The 20765-nt window shown below is 36.1% G+C and overlaps 1 protein-coding gene across 12 annotated transcripts in view; it reads left to right on the top strand.

Moving 5' to 3' along the window:
- MAGI2 (membrane associated guanylate kinase, WW and PDZ domain containing 2) overlaps positions 1–20765 on the top strand; it is an 817299-nt gene that overhangs the window by 352416 nt on the left and 444118 nt on the right. The window contains exon 3 of one of the 12 annotated variants that reach the window (XM_080581211.1): positions 14986–15107. The exons of the other annotated variants lie outside the window; for them this stretch is intronic. Within the exon in view, the coding sequence (XP_080437337.1) occupies positions 15059–15107 (49 nt within the window). The 5' untranslated portion in view covers positions 14986–15058. The remainder of the gene's footprint in view (positions 1–14985; positions 15108–20765) is intronic. 12 annotated transcript variants of the gene reach the window in all.

The raw sequence follows: 20765 nt of genomic DNA on the forward strand, positions 1-20765 counted from the left end.
ATCTAGGAAGAGTTTAGACAAGTGCATAACTGAGTACTGACATCAAAGAGGGCATGGGAAATATCATCTTCTCTTTGACCATAATAAAAAAGATGACATGATGAACAAGCTGGGTTTGATAAAAGATTCATATGTCAAAACAAACTAGTCACCAACAATTTTTTCTAGAGTGAAAATCATCACTGCAATATTTTTGAGTATTGGAAAAACTACGTCACAGAATTTTACTTTATGCTTTTCCTGAATACTGTTAAATTAATTTGTTCTTTGCTATGTGTTCGTGAGAAGGTTTGAATGAATCTTCAGATAATATTCTGTGCATGTTGATAATAATTTCTGAGACCACATTTTCTTCCAGTATTTCTTGCAGTTCTCAAAAACTACTGTTTTACCGGCAGAAAAAAAAAAAAAAAAACTTTCAAAGAAAACAAAAAAGAAAAATAATAACTTGGTAGCTGTTCTCGATATTAGAAAGGAGTTTTTACTTTTACCTAAGAGCTTCTTCAGCTCTATAGATATGGCTTATATAATAATTTCTAAATTTATAGAACATTTTCTTCTCAAAATACTGTGAAGAGATGTAAATCAGGATGCCATTGTGGAGATGAGAACCTGATAAAGTCAAGTATGTTTCCTGAGGTCACACAGAAAGCTAGTGGAAGACTTAGGAACAGATCAGGCATCTTTGCTCATCTTTACCCAACAAAATTGATTTTAAATTAATTAAATGTAGGATTTTCTCCAATCATATTGTCAAAATAATGTTTTAATCCTGTGAATATAGGAAAACAATTTCATGCAATTTACGATTCTCATCTTATGAGATCTAAGCCTTTAATGATGTCCCAAAAATCCTCATTTCTCATAAAAAATCATGGAACTTCTGAATCTCATAAGATCAAGGTTAAAATAGTTTTCATGTGCCTCTAACAGCTATTTAAAAGAACAAAAATATTAGACAAGGCTTTTTTGCTGTTCATGGAATGGCAAATTTAAGTTTTCATTTTTCATAGGGAAGTTAACGTCAGCAGAAGTATTAATGACTGGACATTTGAAGACTGATAGCTATTTCAAAATTATAGTAAGATTTAACAATCTATTTTGCTGTTTGCTGTCCAGGCATAGAAAATTCCAAACCTGAAAAGCTAACTTCTAAGAAGACATATAATAAAAAAAGAGAAGAGACTTAGAATATGACATACAAGCAAAAAAATGTAGAGATGAATTGTATATCAAATTTCCTCCAGGGCCACATCACTGAACATGAAAACCTGCTAATGTAATCTGAATGGTTAGGCTATGTAACTCCCTGGGTTATTTCCAAATTTATTTTCTATAAGGAGATGCTATTTATATATAAAACAAGTTGGATAGCAAAATGCTTATGAACAGAGGCAGAAGCTTATTGACAATGTGAAATATATTTAATTATGTTTCTCTTCATCCATTCTAAAATCTCACTAACTGCAAATATAAATATTTGTTTATTGTAACAAAAGTTTAAAATCAATTTTCGCAAACAAGGTAAGCTTAAATTCCAATTTAACTCTACAGAAAAGTCTATATGATGTAGGGTAGCAGAGAAATGAAAAAGAGCGGCATATGCAATACATTTTTCAGTCTTCTAACATTACCTGATGATGCTACAAGTGGTTTTATAATTTGTTTTTCATATGAGATTTATGCATAGGTTAATAATAATTTCAAATTATATTAAACATTTATTTTTGTAATCTTCATTTATGATGGTCCACTGCCATTCACACTTGAATATATAATTGCTTCAATGAAGGAACTTCTGTATTAGCTGGGAGATAACGGAGAATTTTGTGAGGCTGCAAAAATCATTATTAGTTCCAGTTGACATTTAAATAAACAGTCTTAATAAATAAGGTGAGTGAAATTTAGACAATTAACTCCATCAGAGAAGACTATCCTGGAGCACATGTAATTGGTCAGATGTTGCAAAAAGTCTGTCTCAGCAATGTAATGTTATGCGCACAAAGATATTCCTCTAACATTAAACATTATCTCCCTGAAAATTAGTTGCTGATAAATTAGGTGCTGATGGGGAGCCAACAGAGTGCAGTCAACTGTGAGTGTGAAGATAGCACTATTTGCATTCCTTATTATTCATAAAGAATTACAGGACGCCCACACATCTGACATGATTAGAACGCATGAACAGTAGATTAAAAATCATAGTGTATTAAACATACAAAATGGAGTGGAAATGAAAATACATTTTCTCCAATATAAGAAAGTAATGTTTGTTCAGAATTTTCTAAGTGCTCTTTGAATTTCTGTGCCAGCTGTCTTTTCAAGCAAAAGAAAGCTTTACCTTTCTCATAGAATTTCTCTGCCTTTAGATTTCAATTGATGTCATTGCCTAGGAATTATATCAGAGAGCATTTTGCAAACCTTAAGTCTCACTGGAGCTGACAACTCAGAGGTGCTATTTTTCCCTGGCTTGTTTTTCCTTATCTGGGATTGTAACTTTAACTAGTCTTAATGTGAATTTCTAATATTGAAAGGTGATGTTAACATATTAATCTTAAAGAGTGGTAGAATGGATATGAATACGTAGATTTTGTGGATCAAATGTAAATATACTTGACTTTTAATAACTGCTTTAAATAACTGTTCTTAATATTTGCTCAATGTTACAAAAATATAACAGAAGGAAAATAATATAAGGTGCCTAGAAAAATACGTCTGGAAGTTAGTGCAAGACTCACAGGAGTTAAAACGAGGCTGTTCATAACATCAGTGAACTTTGGATCAGACCTGTATTCCCAAAATCATGAAAGAAGTGTACTACTGCATTCATTTAATTTTCAAATTTCATGACAGTCCTGAGTTTCTCCTTTCTTTCTTTCTCTCCTTTCTATCTTGGCTTTTAAGCTGAAAGAAGCTCATTGACATTTTCTGACAGAAATTTGATCGACATATATTTTGTTTTTTCCTGTAATAATAAACTAACACTGTAGCAAGCTCTGCAACTGTTTGCTTACACTCTAGTGGCCTCTCACACCTATACTTTCATTGATATACCCGAAGTCAGGAATAATTCCACCAAAATCACACTGATTGCATTCTTGCATTTGGTTGTCTGCGCATGAGTAGATGCAATCAATCATCTGTTCACTCTGCCTGTGATCCTGACCACTGGTCAGCCTTGGTCCAGGTGGCAAGGAGTTATGTTAGAGTGCAGAGCCTGAGGCTGTATACCTTTGTCACAATCACACAGTTTCTGGATCAGAAGGTTATAGAAACAGTGATTTTGTTTGATTTGACAATTCATTTGTTTGATTTGACAATGTCTGTCATAGTCTTTCAGCAGAATTTTTCAAAAAGTCTCCAGGAAGGGGAAGAACAGGAGAGTAGAGAGCTTTGCAAATTATATCACAATAGTTAGGTGTTAGCTTCTTAGAGAACTTAGCTTCTGAGAGACTTAATGAACCTTTATTACATAGTTAACATGCTAGCAGAAGAAATCTGAAATTGGCAAATCAAAAATAAAGAATATTAAAATATATACTTGGATTATCTATATACCTCACTGGACCTAAAGATATTGGAATTGTGCCTTTGTATACCAAGTGAGGTTTTTTCAGTGAGTTTTTTTAATAACTCTGCTCAATGCACAGCAGCTTTCAAATAGACAATGATGTTGAAGAGATCAAAAAACAAGTAGAAAATAATATGGATAGTATTCAGCATCATCCTATCAGTTTAAATCTCATATACTAAATTTTAATCTCGTAATTTAAGGATAGAAATAGAATTGGAAGAGAAAAATAAGTAGAAATGGAAGAGACATTGAAAGGCATGACGAGAGCCTAAAAAGTCTGAAACTGCCTTGTATACCAGGCAGCTAAGATGTAATAAATTAGAAGTACTGGTAATGTAATCATGACCCCCTCTGTATCCTTTATCTTTACACCAAACAAAGATAATAGTCACTAAAATTGAAAATAAGTCACTAATATTGAATGACAAAGTGTTTATTTTTTTCCTTTCCTTTGCATAATGTTTAATTCAGTCATTGAATAAATCAAAACTCAAGAGTTTGAAAGTATTTTAAGAATAAACAAGAGATACATGTGAATATGAAGAACACCCACAGCCATATCAGTTAAAGCATGTTCTTTTAGAAGGGATAAAACCCAATAGATTTCTGAGTTTAGGTCAAACCATTAACTAATGTTTTTTTGCCTATGGGTTGATTGTTTTACAATTGTCAAATGAAGTGTTCCTTTCACCTTCATTTGAAGTGTGGGGTGGTGGCCTCTGTCAAAGATGTGATACTGGATTAGACGGGTAATTGGTCTGATTCCTTATGACAACTCAAATAAATCTGTATAAAATCAAAGTAAAGGGAAAGAAAATCAAGCTCATACAATTGCATACACTGGAGATGAAAGTAGTTGCTTAGCATGCCGTTCTTTTGGGTGTTAGGGGTTAATCCTTGCAAGTATTTCTGCTACACCTAAGTAAACCTGAAGTGAGGATTTCTGGAGATTGTGCCCCCAAGCAATTCGTTGTAGAAATGGCTTTGTAAATGCAAGTACTGGAAAAGGAATAAAGCTATATGAGCATGGCCTTTTGCCTGTACTAGTGCACTCTTCTGTGCTGCAGGCCTCATTCACCCAGGCAAAATGCACCAGTAGGTATAGTGATGCTCATTCTGATATTCGAGACAGCTTATATTTGACCAGTTAGACATACCATATTCTGCTATATGTACTTATTCTTCTGGAAAAAACATCCAGCACTGAGTTTGTCAGCCGCTTAGACATTTTAGTTTTTTTTGGTCCATTAGATTGGCAAAGGAGATAAAAATAGACATAGCTACCTTTCAACATCTACATGATTACCAGATCTGTATAATGAAGTCATCAGTTCATTAGAGAAATAGCAGGAGCAATTCTTTTTATTCTGAAGGGTGCTTGAAAGAAAGAAGAGTCCTTTCCTTCCTTCTTGGCTTGCTTTTGTCTTTCAAGGAGAGTATGCACAAACAGCCCTGGGTTATATTTAACGAATGCAACAATAAACTTTTCTTCTGTGAATCTCTACTGCTTAACAAGTACATCAGGACACAGAGAACATTCTGTTTTTCATCCATGTTCTGTTGCTTTTTTGTGTCTGTTTTTGCACTGTTTTGGACAGCTGTGATCACTGGAAGGACAAAATGCTGATCACAAGATGAAGGAAAGCTTAGAGACAGAAAAAGAGACAATGCTTCTGGAATGAAAAGACCATATAGATAAAAAAAGGAAAATGTCAACATTCATTATTCTCAGAACAATGTGTCTCATATCTTTCTGTAATGACTAATATTGTGTGGATTTAGCAACACAGAATTCAGCAATCCTCTAGTGTTAGCTTTTGATAGGAGTAGATTACATACTTTAGCCCATTTCAAAAAGTCCCAGCAGAAATATGAGGCCAAACGGTCTTGACTACCCTCGATCTACAGCAGTAGCATTTAGAGCAGCAGGTAGCTCTTAATCTCCAATGCCAGACAGGAGATCTTGAGCAAGTCATAAATTTCTGGTGTACTTTTCTTTAGATACCTGTACACTGGCCCTTGCCAACAGTATACTTCTGGGGGCCATGGGGACACATGGGGCATCTTTGCCCTATCTGCCATCTAAGCCATACAAGTCTTCCAGGATGTCAGACAGGGTTCACTGAATCAGCTATTCATCGCTCAGGTGACCAGTAACAGTCCTGGCTGACAAGTGAAAGCGAGAAACACATTAGATGAATTATGTTTTATTGAACAAATAGCTAGCTCTGATACTCAAGGGTAAATTTACCCTGGAGTAAATTTCATGCACTAGGCCTTCCATCATTTTTATATAATGTTTGCTATTTGTTTGTTATCCTAGCACTTTATTTAGCTGTTTGTTATGTTATCTTTAGATAGACAGCATACCTACAGAGTAGAAAATGGTAAAGAATCCTCCAAACAAGAAGATTGTGGTGTTCTGCTTCACCTGGCATAAGATGTAGCTTCCCTGGAATTATTTTCCCATATCCAAAATACCACCTATTCCCAGGAGAAATATATGTACTGATAGATATGGAATACACCAGTAGCTCCCTACACACAGGTATTTTGGAGAGGAAAGGACCATGCTTTAGCCGGGAATCAAGATGATTTTTAGAGGTATCATGGGATTGCTTAATGCATTCATGGGCCAATGCCTTTATTTTTAGTATTATCTGACACCAGAGGCCTAGTGATAGAAAAAAATCCTCCGGCTGACTCACCCATGTTCTTCCATGTGGTGCCTGGATTTTTCTGAGAATCTGTAACCAGGAATTGCAATGGTCCAGGAAGCTGCCAAGCTTGTACAGGTGAAAGTGGCATATTTAAATGTCAAACACTGAGTGAACAACTGATTTCCATAATACAGTCCTTTCTTTTGCATTTTTAGTTGAGCAGAGTAGCCTTTTTCTCATTTTTTGGTCCCAGGTGTGAGAAGCAGCTGGTTGGCTGATCTTGCATGGATGACCAGCTGCACTGAGCACATATTCATGGAGGAGAAAATTGCAATGCAAAGGTGCACTACTTAACAGACCATACTGTGTCTACTTTAGTATCATAACCTTACAACAACTATACAGCCTCTACTTCTCACATGAATGAATACATCAAATGTAGTGGTTCCAGAGAGTCCTCTACATGTCCTAGGGCAGAGATGTTGCAAATATCAGAGAAGACCCTTCAGGTATCTCAACATTACACATCATACACAGACTTAATTACATACCTGTTTTATATATAGGTATGTACATATGTTTTGTGTCTGGTTTATGGAAATTGAGTTCTGTGTATAACTGATAAAAATCTGATATTTATGAATAGAAATTGTTTGTCATATAACAGGAAGCTGCATCAGAACGCACTGAGATAGTAACTTCTTACTGTGACAAGACTTAGGTTTATCCTAAGCAAGTGAATTGTATTCAAGTATTCAAGATTTAATAAGAAACCAAAAGCAAAAATGTTTGTGCCAATGTGGCCAATAAATGTTTTAAGTACATTATCTCAATACCACTAGAAAAAAAATAATCTATATAAATTTGTGCTTCTGAGTAGAAATTTTACTTACAGGTTAACCATCCATTTTTAAACTTATGCTAATATAAATTTCTTGCTCTTTTAGGAAAAGATGAAATTACAGCAAACACCAGATTCTTTTCTTGGTCACAAATGCTGATATTAAGGTTGACCGATTCACATTGCACAAATATAATGTTTTACACTATGGACAAATGACCAAAACATGATGTAAAATGTTTCATGTCACAGACAAGATTGACTAGTCTAGGATCAGGTTTAACAGTCATACAAACTGTCAGCCTATGCAGTTTTGTGTACTTACTTTATTAGGTATTTTGCAAAATAAAGGGACCTTCTCAATGATTAAATGCCTCAGTCACACAACAACTGCATAGATTAGATAAGGAGGCCGGAGAATATGCTTCCATTATTTCTCTCCATAATCTGAGGTTTCAGGCTTACTTGCAGTATGTGTCCATTGCATTCACACATCATTCTTGAATCATATGAAACAAAAACAGCCTAAAATGTTGTATTTTTTTTGTTTGTTTGTTGTCTTGTTTCACAGGATTACAAGAGTTTTAACAAAGTTCTAATTTTAGAGCAAGAGAGAAAATTTGAATGGTAAAGATCGGAGTTGAGGTTAATGGAGTAAGGGTTGTTTTTTTATAGGTGGGCAAAGAAGAAATTGGGGAAAAATTAGGCTGGAAGTTGTAAAGAAGTAGTGTGCAATGATAGATTGTGGGCTTACTCTTTACTGAGAAAAAAAAAAACGCACCACATACACAAAAAAAAAATGGTACAGATAGATGATTCTCAATGAGACAAAATGCATCCAGTGAGACTAAAAAAAAAAAAAGAAGCAGGGAAGCATGGTGATGACAAGGTTGAGCAAGTGGTAAATTCATGAGCTTATCCATGACTGAAACTCAAGTCTGGGAGGTGGTGCTAAGGAATCAAAGGGAATGCCATGGAATCTGCACCAGCTACCTGATATGAAAACAAGAGGTTTTGAGTAGAGAAAGAGATCAGTCAGCATTAATTTTCCTTTATTTTCCTCAGCCTATGGAAACTTAGAAATTTTATATTTATCTGATCTGTATTAGAGTTCTTTTAGGGCCCTGAACTTTGGCCATGTTCATAATGTAGTCAAGTAGAAGAAGTTTTTGATTCATAACTCTTTTCCTTTCTTTGGGTATTCACATACCTTAATTTAGATTTATACATCTATATATGTATTTAAGAAGACTGAAGCCAGTAAGATAATTTGGTAAACTGCCTGCAAGTTTCTTTGCTTATATTAAACGTGGATAAACTGAAAGCTAAAGCCATAATTAGCACACAACTGAGGTTGAGGCACCATTGTGGAACCCTAAGCTCAGGAGTTAATCTCTTCAAGGGTTTAGAGAAATTATATGAATAGTTCTTACCCTAGAAGACAGTACCTTTCATACGTGGATGGATGGGATTTATTCATTGTAGGCAGCCTTCTTCCCGAATCATGAACATAGAGGCAAGTTTGATTTGTCTTCTGATCTCACGGAAAATGTCCCTGTGTGAAACATGGAGGAAGTTATGTTAACAAAGTTTGTCCTACCTTCATGTGTCATCTGGTCACAGAAAAAGAAAAACTGACTTGAAATGGTCTCTCTCCTGGGACTCTATTTCACAGACTGTATTTGGAGGTGGCAGTAGAGGTGAATTGGCATCTTTTACAGAGTTTCCATAGTTCTTACTACTTTCCTCTAGTATTTTTTCATCTTTTATCTTTTTCTACATCCCTTGATTATAGACGGAGGATATAATTTGAACAATTTTATTTCCAGTGGGCAATTATTATACCAGTATAATTGGTCCTGTGCTTTTTTCCGAGGCAGAGACAGAAAGGAGCACTTTACTTAATATTTCTTCATGAGCTCCACAGTTTGTATTCTAAAAATAGGCCTGAGGGGAAGAGCTTGGTCTTGCCAAAACGCACTACTCTGAGACTGCTTCTGTCCCTACTCTCCAATGCTGCGCTGTGACTGACCTCCACAAAGTCTCGTCACAAATTCATGCAAGCTCTAACTACTTTTAATTTTATAAGTAGGAAAAAGAAAGAGATTTAATGAAGCAAGTCACTAAAGGCAAAATTTTAAAATGCACAGCGGTTTATCCTGCAACGAATGCCAGTGCCTGACAAATAAAATTACAGCAGCAATAAAAGAGAAGTGTCCCAGTCTACGAAGCTAATGATATCTCTGATAATTAAGATACAAAACTAGTGTAAGTGCTGTGGTTTCTAATGTATAGAAGAGCTGGTGGAGCGCTTTTGTCTGTTCTATTTTCTTTCTGAGTGAACAGATAATAGGTTCATGGTTTAAGTTGAAAATAAACTGTATTACAACATTAAGTCCTTAATTATTTGACCATGTGAAGTACAATTAAATATCTCTAAAAAGTGGTTGTTAGTTTAGTTAGCATTCCCGAGTTTTAAATGAAAAACTGAATGATATTTTAAATGTAATTTACTTAAAGACTCAAAACAAATCTTGCCGTGAGCACTTACCAAAGTTAATCTCCACTTGTGCTTTTTATAATTCGGGAAAAACAGCTGGTTACAATCTCTCTTTTAAACCTGGATTTCTTCTAGAGGTAGTGAATAGATATCTTGTTGAATAGGTATTATCTTGAACTACAGTAATTTTTATTCAAAAGCATGCTTGCTGTCATATGATTAAAAAAAAAAAGTGTAAAAACCTTCCTAAAGCTTTGAGATCACAGAAGATATGTCAGTAATCTTATATTTAGATTCTATTTTCTGCAGATAGTTGTGCAGACTTTTCATTCGGAACTTTGAATGATCAACAGTCACTTTTGGTTAATTAACTCTCCCATTTAAACAGTGAGGCCATCATTTTTCATCCAGTTTTTATTTATTCTGCGTTGTCCATCTGGAGTCATAAAAGAAAGTAACAAAATGTTCTGAAATGTGTTCATGGGTATGTTTTTGTGAATTTGTATATTTTTGGCATAATAACCCATCTAGTTGTTACCTGATTATGGAAGAGGTATTCATCAGCATCTATCTGTAATCTGATTTTTTGCTGATTCCATTTTCTAGAGGGTTATATTTCAAACTGTGTATGCAGCAAAGCTGTCTGGCAGCAAAGTCTGTGGAGCCAAGTAGGGATGTACTACCAGATAACTTGAACCTTTACTTTCTGCAATTTTTAGAACTCTTCTTGTCCTACTCTGCTATCATTTACACCCCACAAGCCAGTATGAAAGTTATTAGTGATTTCATGAGTTAGTAAAAATGAAACTTGTCTGATGATTGCTTTCTTTAAATACTTATGAATGTTCTAATATGAAATGGTATAGAGAAATACATGTGCTTACAAGAACTTCAGAGTTTGAGGGGTGTACTGAAGGTATATAAATAAATACTTTATTTTTGAAGAGCATTGAACTGAATAACTACTGAAAGCTGAGGGCTTTTTTTTTTTTTATGTATAATGCGGACCAGTTTCCTATTTGATGGTTGAATTTGTTTGAATTCAGAAGCAAGAGGATATGATAATATTTTTTTCATTTAGACTGAATTACCCTATCTGTAATATAACTCCACTAAAGATAACAGAAATATGCCAAGAATGAATTTGACCCTACTACATGCAAAATTTAGCATTTAAATAGCTTCTGAGTTTGCATACAGAGACCTTAGTCAATTTAGTCCCATGGCAAATCTATATAGGATGAAAGAAAAAATATAAAGAATTTGAACTTGAAATCAGAATGCACAGGCAAAATAATTTAATGCAATGTTTATTAAAATCTCTCTTTCAGGCTGAAGAAATTGGTTAAAATTTTACCCCTCCCTCCTTCATAAATAAGGTCCAAATAAGTTTGTCCTATCACTGAATCTTGAGTGGACAAGCATGAATAATGGAAAGCTTTCCCGAATTTGTCAAAGAAAACCCACAGCAGAAAGAGCAGAACATATTCTCAGTGTAAATGGCTCTAACAGTCACAAACAGGCACTCTAATGTGGTACCCACAGTTGTAGTCAACATCTACTGCAATCTGTTCCTCACAACCACCTCTCTTTATTTTCGATTATTTTACGGCTTGAGACACCATCAGGCAAGTTGCTTTCCTTCTCTGCAGGAGCTGCCGCAGTCTGTTTTGCCAGTGCTGTGAAGTGTAGTGTGGCTCAGAATCACTGTGAAATTGAGAGAGTGCTGGGCAAAGGGAAGAAAAATAAAAGCAGATAGTCAGGAGGGCAGAAGGGAAAATGGAAAAAAATCACATGCACGTCAGATAGTATTTTGGTTGTTCGCTGGTAAAAATCAAAAAACCTTGTGGCTGTGCTTGTCTAGATGTCCTAAGGATCAGAGCTCACTAGGAAAGGGCAGAGCTTCTAGACCACAACTGACTCACTGGCCTTTGCCAAAAGATTAGTGGATTGCTCCAGGAATCTTAAGTCCTTCTTATGAAGCCTCAAAACATTCAAAAAAAAAAAAAAGAGAGAGAGAGAGAGAGAGAGAGAGAGAATGGGAGATAAAGGGAGAGGGACTGGAATTTATTTTATTCATTCTTTAGCCTCATTTCTGATATCATTCTTTCAGTGCACGGATTTCTAATGTTTATTCTGGTTTGTTAGTGAAGAGCCTAACAGTCCTTGGATTTCATGGTCTGTTCTTAATGCTGACACTTGCCCAGAGGTTTGTTGCCTTCTCATGCCCTTTCTATCAAAATTCCATCTTGCCTATTAGTGTAACACTTTACGAGTTTGCTACAACTGAGATTGCAATTGAGATAAATCTATAGGCCCCAGTTATGACAATAAGATACAGACACAGTGGATACTGAGAAGCTTTCCCATACAGCTCAGTGGCCATCCATCACTTTCATATCAGTTACTCTCACACAATTCTACTTTGGGGATTTTTGTTGCCAGATATTACCTGTTATGTCTATTTGTAAAGGACACAGAATGATACCCCATGGATCACCGGTGATTGGTTTTAGTGCTCAGTCTAAGAAATGCTGAGAAAAGCTTTGTTCATTTAAGACCTGTGGGTGTAAGATTTGCCATTGTCTTAAATGAGCAGAGGAGCAGGCTGTGGGGTTATGATGCTGTGTACCTCAGAGATGGGTTTAGTACCTGAAAATGTCCTATGCAGGGAAGCTGAGTGAGGACACTTTTCATGTACTCTGTTACCCATATGCTGCAATGAAGCCCTCTTTAAAGATACTCCCACAAGAGTGGTTCTTGGAAAGGATTTGGACACCCTTGTATCAGACACTTCTAAGGTCATTTGAACTTGACATCTGCTTTCTTTGGTTTATATGGTCAAGAACAGTATTTCTGCAGATGTAAGAGGACAGATAAGAAAGATGTCATTTAAACTGCCTTTACACTTAGAAGAGTCTTTGCTGACTTAGTGTGTGAAAAAAAATATATATTTTTTTTCCCCAATGGGATATATATATATACCCATGTGTTTACTTTTATTTGCCTTCTGGTGAATTTCGTCTTTTACTATTGGATAGGTTGACATAACTGCTACAGAAAGAGGTAAATAATGTCATTATTTGTAGGAATCCCAGAAGAGACCACTTCTGCAGGTGGTCACATTTTTGCTTTTGCATTTCCACGTGTATGCCCTGAAATATTCCTGGAGCTGTATTCTTTTCTGTTATAAACTTTAACTGTAAAGTGCAAAGAGAGGTGAAAAGACCTGTTTAAGATGTGTTTACTGTATGTTCATTGTTTTTAATTGTGGTTGTCAGCATTAGGTTTAATGGCTCAAAGTCTGCAGGCTTAGCAGAGCTTTTTCTTTGTAGCATTGTTTTTGTGGGAGGCAAGGATCACAGAACCCCACTTCCTGTGCATGCCTATATCTTTGTGTTCCCTCAAAAACCTTTGAACATTTTTGGTATATTTGAAGTCAATGTGACGGAAGTAGAGGACACTAATTAATTAAATAATTAGATTTCCACAGATTTATAAATGTTTCAGTTGGACATCAAGGTCAATCAGTCACAAGACACTTTGTAGGAAGTCGTGTTTTATTAGTCTCCGTGATGTCAAAACTTACGGCTGACTTTCATAAATCATTCAATTACTTTGGTGTTAGAGAATACGTAAGCAGACAAAATAGACTTAGGTGTTTATGCAATACATGACTTGAACAGTCCAGATTTTCAAAAATCTTTAAAATAAATTCCAATGGTAGTTTAGCACCCAGTAAAATGTTCATATCTAACAGGTATTTATGACTGAAAACCTTGGGTGGTAAGTGGCTAAATGTTTTTGGAAGTTTGTGTGTCTTTTTTGTATCTTTACAAGCATGTGTATGATTTTGAACTGCCATAAGAACGCTATTGTGCTTCTGTAAATGTGAGCATCTAATATGCCTTTTCAGTCTTAGTGACATGCTCATTTTAAGAATACATGGAAGGTTGAGTACCAAACTCCTCTCTGATTCCCTGAATATACATTTGGACCCATAAAAATAAATTATCAAATAAATAATGCTTCAGGTTTATCCATCAAGTATCTGGAAATATTTTTCTTTCCTAAAGTGCATTAAAAGTGCTTCACAAATACGGTGCACTGATCAACTAAACCTATCAATCCGAGATAGTCGTCTGGCTTTCCTAATGTTCAGCAGAAAGAGATAGGTGTTTCCAGAGGGTAATTCATCTATCCTAAGATAAGTTTTAAAGGTAAGTGGAATACATTGCCCTATGGAGGTTCCTGTCTCTTTTCGTAAGGCAGTCTGGATGATTAGCTTAGACTTGACATCTAGCATTTCTGTGGCTAAAATTAGATGAAATGAATCGCTCATCTATTCTGCAAATTGACATATCAATTTCTCTTGGACTCCATGTGAAGTAAAGTGTTTCTCCATGTAAAACAGGAAAGATCTAGCCCTTAATATTCTTTTAAATTGTCTGTTGCGGTTTTGTGTTTTTTCTTCCCTTTTTTTTTTTTTCTTTTCCAAAGTGAATTTCATCAATACAGTTTTGTCCTCCTATTTTAAACCTAAAAAAAATGAGGGTCACTATTCAAGATGAGTATTTAAGTATAGGTTCTGAGTTCTTATCCTTTCAGTGCCTAAAGCAACTTCATATCTTCCTTAATCTGATTTGAAGCCCAAAGATTGATCTTGATCTTGCAAGCATTTTCCCTGCAGATTTCCCACTGCTTACACTGGAACTTTCATTAATTGAGAACTATTTGCCTTGACCAGTCTAATGTCATATTCATCACAACTCAGCGTCTCTGAAGTATTTATCTTTATTGTTGATAGATAAGTGGTAGCAATTCTGAGTGAAAGTTGAGCTCAAGTCTTTGCAGTGTGCTAACTCAGGAATGTTAAAGGTTGAAAATTTTCTATGATGTCCTCTACAAATTTATTCTGAAATTCTGCTTGGCAGAATTTAGTCCTGTATCTAATTAATCAGTTATATTTTTCCTGAGGAGTTTGTGTTGTTCGCCTCTAACCAGTAATCACAAAGTAATGTGTCCTCTACTGTGTGGTTCATTGTCTCCATTCATCAGGTGCAGTCAGTCTTAAGAATTTGGAAGAAATTTGTTTAAAATAAAATATATTAACTTTCCTTTTAAGACCTATCACTACAAAAGATCCCAGTACCAATAAGTCTGCAAGCCCCATATATGCTGCTTCTAAATAAAGCTCCTCTTCCAGACTTTTTTTCTGACCTTACACACAAAGGCACACAAAGGACTAACTCTTGGCAGTTTCTGCTACATCATCTCTAAAATCAGAGAATAACCTGTTGTCTTCATTGTAGGCTTTAGATGTCCTATTACACCAATGACAATTCAGGCAAGGAGAGCTTCCAAGCTTGGCAAAGGCTACATACTTCCCTCTTTCTGCTTCATTCTCCAGAATTCTGTTAGAAGCATGAGGAAGGAGGGATGCAGCTCATCTACAAGTGTGACAAGTATTCGCTGCTGCCACCATGCCACATGGCAGGAGACCTGCAGCACCACACTGGCTGGTTTCTAAAGGTCAGAGCTACCCTCTTAGATGTACCCTTTTCTTCCCTGTACCGTTTATCTTCTGCTCAGTGTCAGGGAATTTCCAAGAGCTAACACAAACAGTTTCCTCCCAAGGCTGATATTTCTGGAAGGCAGGACAGGAAGGGCCAGCTTCAGATTCTGAAAGACAAGGTTTCTGCTAAACAGGAGATAGGGTTTCTTTGGTCTCAGAGGTATTGGTCTCAGCAGTATTCTGCAAACAATCAAAAGTAGAAATAGTTTCCATATGTGACTGGAAATCTAGCTTTCTGAAGAAATTTAAAGATAAACAGTTTTCACGCAATATTATTATTTCTTTTTTACTGATATGTGTAAGAACTGAAATAAGTATGTTCCATTCTTAAAGTGTAAATCTATTATGAAAGTATGTTTGTAACTATTGCTAAATCACATTGGCTGAATTTAGTACAGAAAACACTGTTCATTTTCAGCATTTTCTTTTCCTTTTCTAAAAACTCTTCCAAAACCTACAGAGACATTGCAGCTTTGAGAAAGTAAGTTGGATCCTGTTTCTTTTTTCTGTGAAACACCTAGATGACCTGATGCTTTGGTCAGTCCAGCAAAGAATTGGACACAAATAGGAAAGAGTATGGGTACAGTCATAGTCAACTGAGGTCAGTGGAAATTCTGAGCACATTTACTCTGAAACTCATGGAAAATCACTGTAGAGATTGATGCCCAAGGCAATACATTGGGCAGAGGGAAATGTACTGTGGTACACTGCTACCTGCAGAGTTGCAGGAGCTGCTGATGTATAACATTACTGCTTATCAATCCCCAACAATTTTCATTCTAATAGCTTACATAACATTCTAAAATGTGCTTAAAGAGGACTACCAGTCTAGAAATATAGCATGCAGCTGTTTTATGACCAGTTAAACAAGTTGCATATACCAAAAGAGCTGCAATACTGTCTACCAACTCTGCATTCAGAGTAGCCATTTCATTCCTTTGTATGATGCAGTATTGTTGAGAAATCAGTTACAAATAAACATTACTTTTGAAAAGATGGAGAAGGAGAACATTATCACATTCATTTAAATTAAAAAAAAAAAAAAAAGCACATCTGACAAGGTTATTTTTTTCTTCACTGCTTGATGTGGTGTAATAAATCATCCTTGATGTTTCCCCCATTTTATTATCAGTATCTGTGAACAAGCTTGAAGTAAGTTGATTCTTTATGAGCTATGACATTCATCTCAAAAACAAAACTAAAAATTCAATCTCCAGATGAAAAAAATAAAATCATTAGGGAAATATGGAACAGAATGTCTAATCATATGATTATATTGGATGAAGGAAAACCATGATTTGGCAATGAGACATTTACTTTGTAGTTAGAATTAACTTGGTAATTATAGAGAGTAATGAATTTTGCAATTATTATTTTATTTTTTTTTTAGAAATACATAGCTGTCCAGGGGAGTGGGTTTAAAAACAACTGTGTTTTCAACGTAAGGAAAAAAAAGTGTTAAACTCTAAACTACTGGCATAGAATTAAAGTACGCATATATACACATACACATAAAACATAACTATACCTCTGCAAGTCAGCTTAGTACTGAAAGCATAGTATATACTGGTGAAAGCTGAGACAGATGACCTGGGAGAAATATATAGACACTGTCCAAGCATGCAGAAACAGAAAATCAAAGCCCACCTGGAGCTGAATCTCATAATGGACAGCAAGAAGTCTTCTACAGGTATATCAGCAGCAGAAGGGAAATGTGGACTTGCTGGTAAATGGTGCAAAGGACCTGGTGGGAATGGATACAGAAGGGGATGCTTTCTTTGCTTTGGTCTTTACTGGTAAAAGTAACTTTTGGTAAAACTGGCCTTTAGCAATTCCAGGTTCCTGAGACCAGGAGTAAACTCTGGGGAAAGGAAGACGCCTTCAGTGGAGGAGGGTCAGGTCAGAGGACATTTAAACAAAACATTAAAAAGTCCATTGGGACTGATGGGATGAACCCACAAGCACTGAGAGAGCTGGCCAGTGTCACTGAGAGGTCACTCATATTGAAAGGTCATGTCTGAAAGGTCACAGCTATCAGCAAATGTTCTGGAGAACTGGAAGAAAGCAAATGTAATTCCTATCTTCCAGAAGGAAAAGGAGGTTCCAAGGAAACGCAGTTTGATCAGCCTCACCTCAGTCCTTGGGAAGGTAATAGAACAAATAATTCTGGAAGCTGTTACTAAACATATTAAGGACACAAGGGTGAAAGGGGAATAGTCACCATGGATTTATAAAGGGAAAATCATGCTTGGTCAACTTGGTAGCCTTTCTACAATGAAATGACTAGGTCAGTGAACTAGAAGAGAGCAGGACATGATGTTTATCTCAACTTTACAAGACTTTCAACACTGCCTCCTAGAATATCCTCATGGACTAACTTAACTGATGAAGTACAGGATAGAAAAATGGACAGTGGGATGGACTGAAAACTGGCTGAACTGCTAGTCTCAAAAGGTTGTGATGAACATAGTCCAGCCTTAGAGTTAAATCTTTAATGTGCAGGGTAATAATGAAGCAACAAAAACATCTCACTTAGCACACTTTTATAGACATGCTGTTGCAATACAGAATGGACTTATTTTTCAGGTAGGTTAAGCAACTAAATTTAAGTTTAGGGTAGTCATATCTTAAGGAGTGCGTGATCCTTTGTGCTGGTGTGAGGAGTTCTGTGACTGAGCAGTGAGCATGTTTAGAAAGCAGATCTGTCCCAGAATTATTCCTCCAAGTTTACCTTGTTCACCTTTGGGGCAGAGAAGCATCTTGAATTGTCATAATTAATGAAGGAAGAGAGAGAATGAAACCATAGCAAAAAGGCCATACATTGACAATACCTGCTGCATCTCTCTCAATGTGATACTGTAGATGTAAATCAAAGAACAAAATTCCAGGAACGAGCCAGGTATGTAGGCACAAGTATACAGCTGCAAATTAAAAGATTTTTTTTTTTCCTGCTGCAAATATATCCTCAATTACCTTTCATTTATTTATAGAGTGATTACCTTTCACTGTAAAAATTATTTGACACCATAGAATAATGTTGAAAGGAATAGCAGTTTAGGTAAAGTTATACTTCTCACATGGAAACAGGTCTGCTTGGAAATGTTCCCATTAGAATGAATTTATGCATATCTGTTGTCAGTTTTACTGAGATGTGAAATATTCTCTTTGAAGTAGAATAACTAGATCTATATGTTAGATCTAACTAGGTCTATTGGCCTTACCTCTAGCACTGTTTGCATTTTGTATGCGGTGTAAGAAGGACATAAAACTATTAGAGAGTGTCCAAAAGAGAGTAACAAAGACGGTGAAACGTCTAGAGGAAGATATATAGGGAGGGTCTGAGGGCCCTGGGTTTGTTCAGCCCAGAGCAGAGCAGGCTGAGGGGAGGCCTCATGGCAGCCTGCAGCTTCCTCACAAGGGGAGCGGAGGGGCAGGCGCTGAGCTCTGCTCTCTGGGGACAGCGACAGGACCCGAGGGAACGGCATGGAGCTGGGACAGGGGAGGGTCAGGCTGGGGGTTAGGGAAAGGTTCTGCATCCAGAGGGTGGTCAGGCACTGGGACAGGCTCCCCAGGGCAATGGGCATGGCACCAAGCTGCTGGAGTTCAAGAAGCGTTTGGACAACACTCTCAGACATAGGGTCTGATTTTTGGGTGGTCCTGTGCAGAGCCAGGAGTTGGACTTGAGAATCCCCACATACATATGAAGGGACCTACAGGAAAGCTAGGGAGGGACTCTTTGTCAAGGAGTGTAGTGACAGGAAAAGGGATAATGGCTTTAGGTTTAGATTAGATATAAGGAAGAAATTCTTTGCTCTGAGGGTGGTGAGGCACTGGACCAGGTTGCCCAGTGAAGCTGTGGATGCTCTATCCCTGGAGGTGTTCAGGATGGGGCTTGGGGCAACCTGGTCTAGTGGGAGGTGTCCCTGCCCAGGGCAGGAGGGTTGGAACTAAGTTATCTTTAAGGTCCCTTCCAACCCAACCCATTCTATGATCCTATGATCCTTGTGGATCCCTTCCCACTCAGGATATTCTATGATTCTATATTGTGTTACAAATGAGGTCAAAATATATCATTATTGACTGTGTGGTTAATTAGAATGGTAGCTAGAAGGAAAACCTTTATTAATGTTCAGGTGAAGTTGTTTTGGTTTTCTTTCATTGACCAAAGTAATAATTATATTAAGGGAAAATGCTTTGGAATGAATATCTGATGTATAAGAGTTAATAATGCTATTCTGGGAGAACAAATCTATTTATTTCCTTATCTGTCTTGTACCAGAGAAAAGTAAGTCACATGGAAAATGTTTTATAACCATAGCTAAGCTGTTCATTAGAACACTTTTCAGGAACAATGAAGTTTCTGAACAAAGTGAAACAAATCTTTGATGGAGGAGAGTGTTTTAGAGCAGTTAGGTATTACTTTTGCCTACAGTTTTTCAAAGTTTGTATTTTAGGATTTTCCATTATCAGATTTTTTGGAGAAATACACAAATCTTGAAGTATTTGAGTAAAACTGTAACAGCACAAAATCCATTTTTTTTTCATTTAAATGTGTACCTGCTTTGGACAAGGCAGTGGTAAGGCAGTATTAGTGGGCTTAGCTATTGGTGACTTTCTTGTGAGGAATAGCACATTTTGTGAAAAATGTGCTTAGGTGTCAAACTTCATGAGAACTTTAATTCAACCTTTTAAGTGAACCACGAAGAGGGAAGGGAAATATTTTCTTTCAACTTTTTTGAAGCTAAATATTGTAACTTTTTAATTTCAAATTGTGACATTTAGAAACTTTGTTATAAAAATGAGATTCTTAAGTTGTTAGGTATTTCAGAGAAAAATATTGTGCTTTAGAGGGGACCTCAGACATGATAGGAATGCTATGTAGATGAAAAGGAAATAGAATTGGCCTAATTATAACCACAAAGAAAATAAATTAAAAAAAATCATGGTAATGCAGAAACAGTTTTCTAGCATTTACCTGCCTTTACTATTGTCATAGGGTAAATTCTGTAAGAAAGCTAACAATGGATTGTGGTCATTTGTACCTGAAATATTCCATTTTATGTAGCAGAATAATGTTATACACTCATTTATATTCTGTAAATTGGTCTCTGAGTCATATGGTTGGAATTAGTTCAATAGAGAATAGGTGCCTTTAAAAATTGAAGCCTACCATGAATAGAGTCATCATATTTTAATGTTTTATTATTACTGTAATGCTCTTTCTGTAGAGAATGTTAATATCTGTAAACATTGTCCAGTTATTTTTCTAGCGAGAAAAGTTGCTTAAAGGGGTAATTTCTACAGTTGTTAACAAAGATATTAGACCAAAAATAAATTTTATTTCCTTAGTCTCAGTTATTACTCTTAAAACAAAATTGTTCAAAATAATTCACAGTCATTGTCATCCATACTGATTGCTATTGTGAGGAGAGCATGAATTTCATGGAACTGGCATGGAAGCTGAGGTGCCTTTCTGCTTCATCAAGCAGTCATCTCCTACCAGAGAGGAATTTTGTGAGAAATCATGCAAACCTGTTGTGTTTTATTCATTTTTGTAGTGGTATCTTACCATACTAATAGGTACATTTGCAAAACAGTTTACCAGCGATGCATGC

The sequence above is a fragment of the Anser brachyrhynchus genome, assembly GCF_964034855.1.
Source record: "Anser brachyrhynchus genome assembly, chromosome: 1".
NCBI lineage: Eukaryota > Metazoa > Chordata > Aves > Anseriformes > Anatidae > Anser > Anser brachyrhynchus.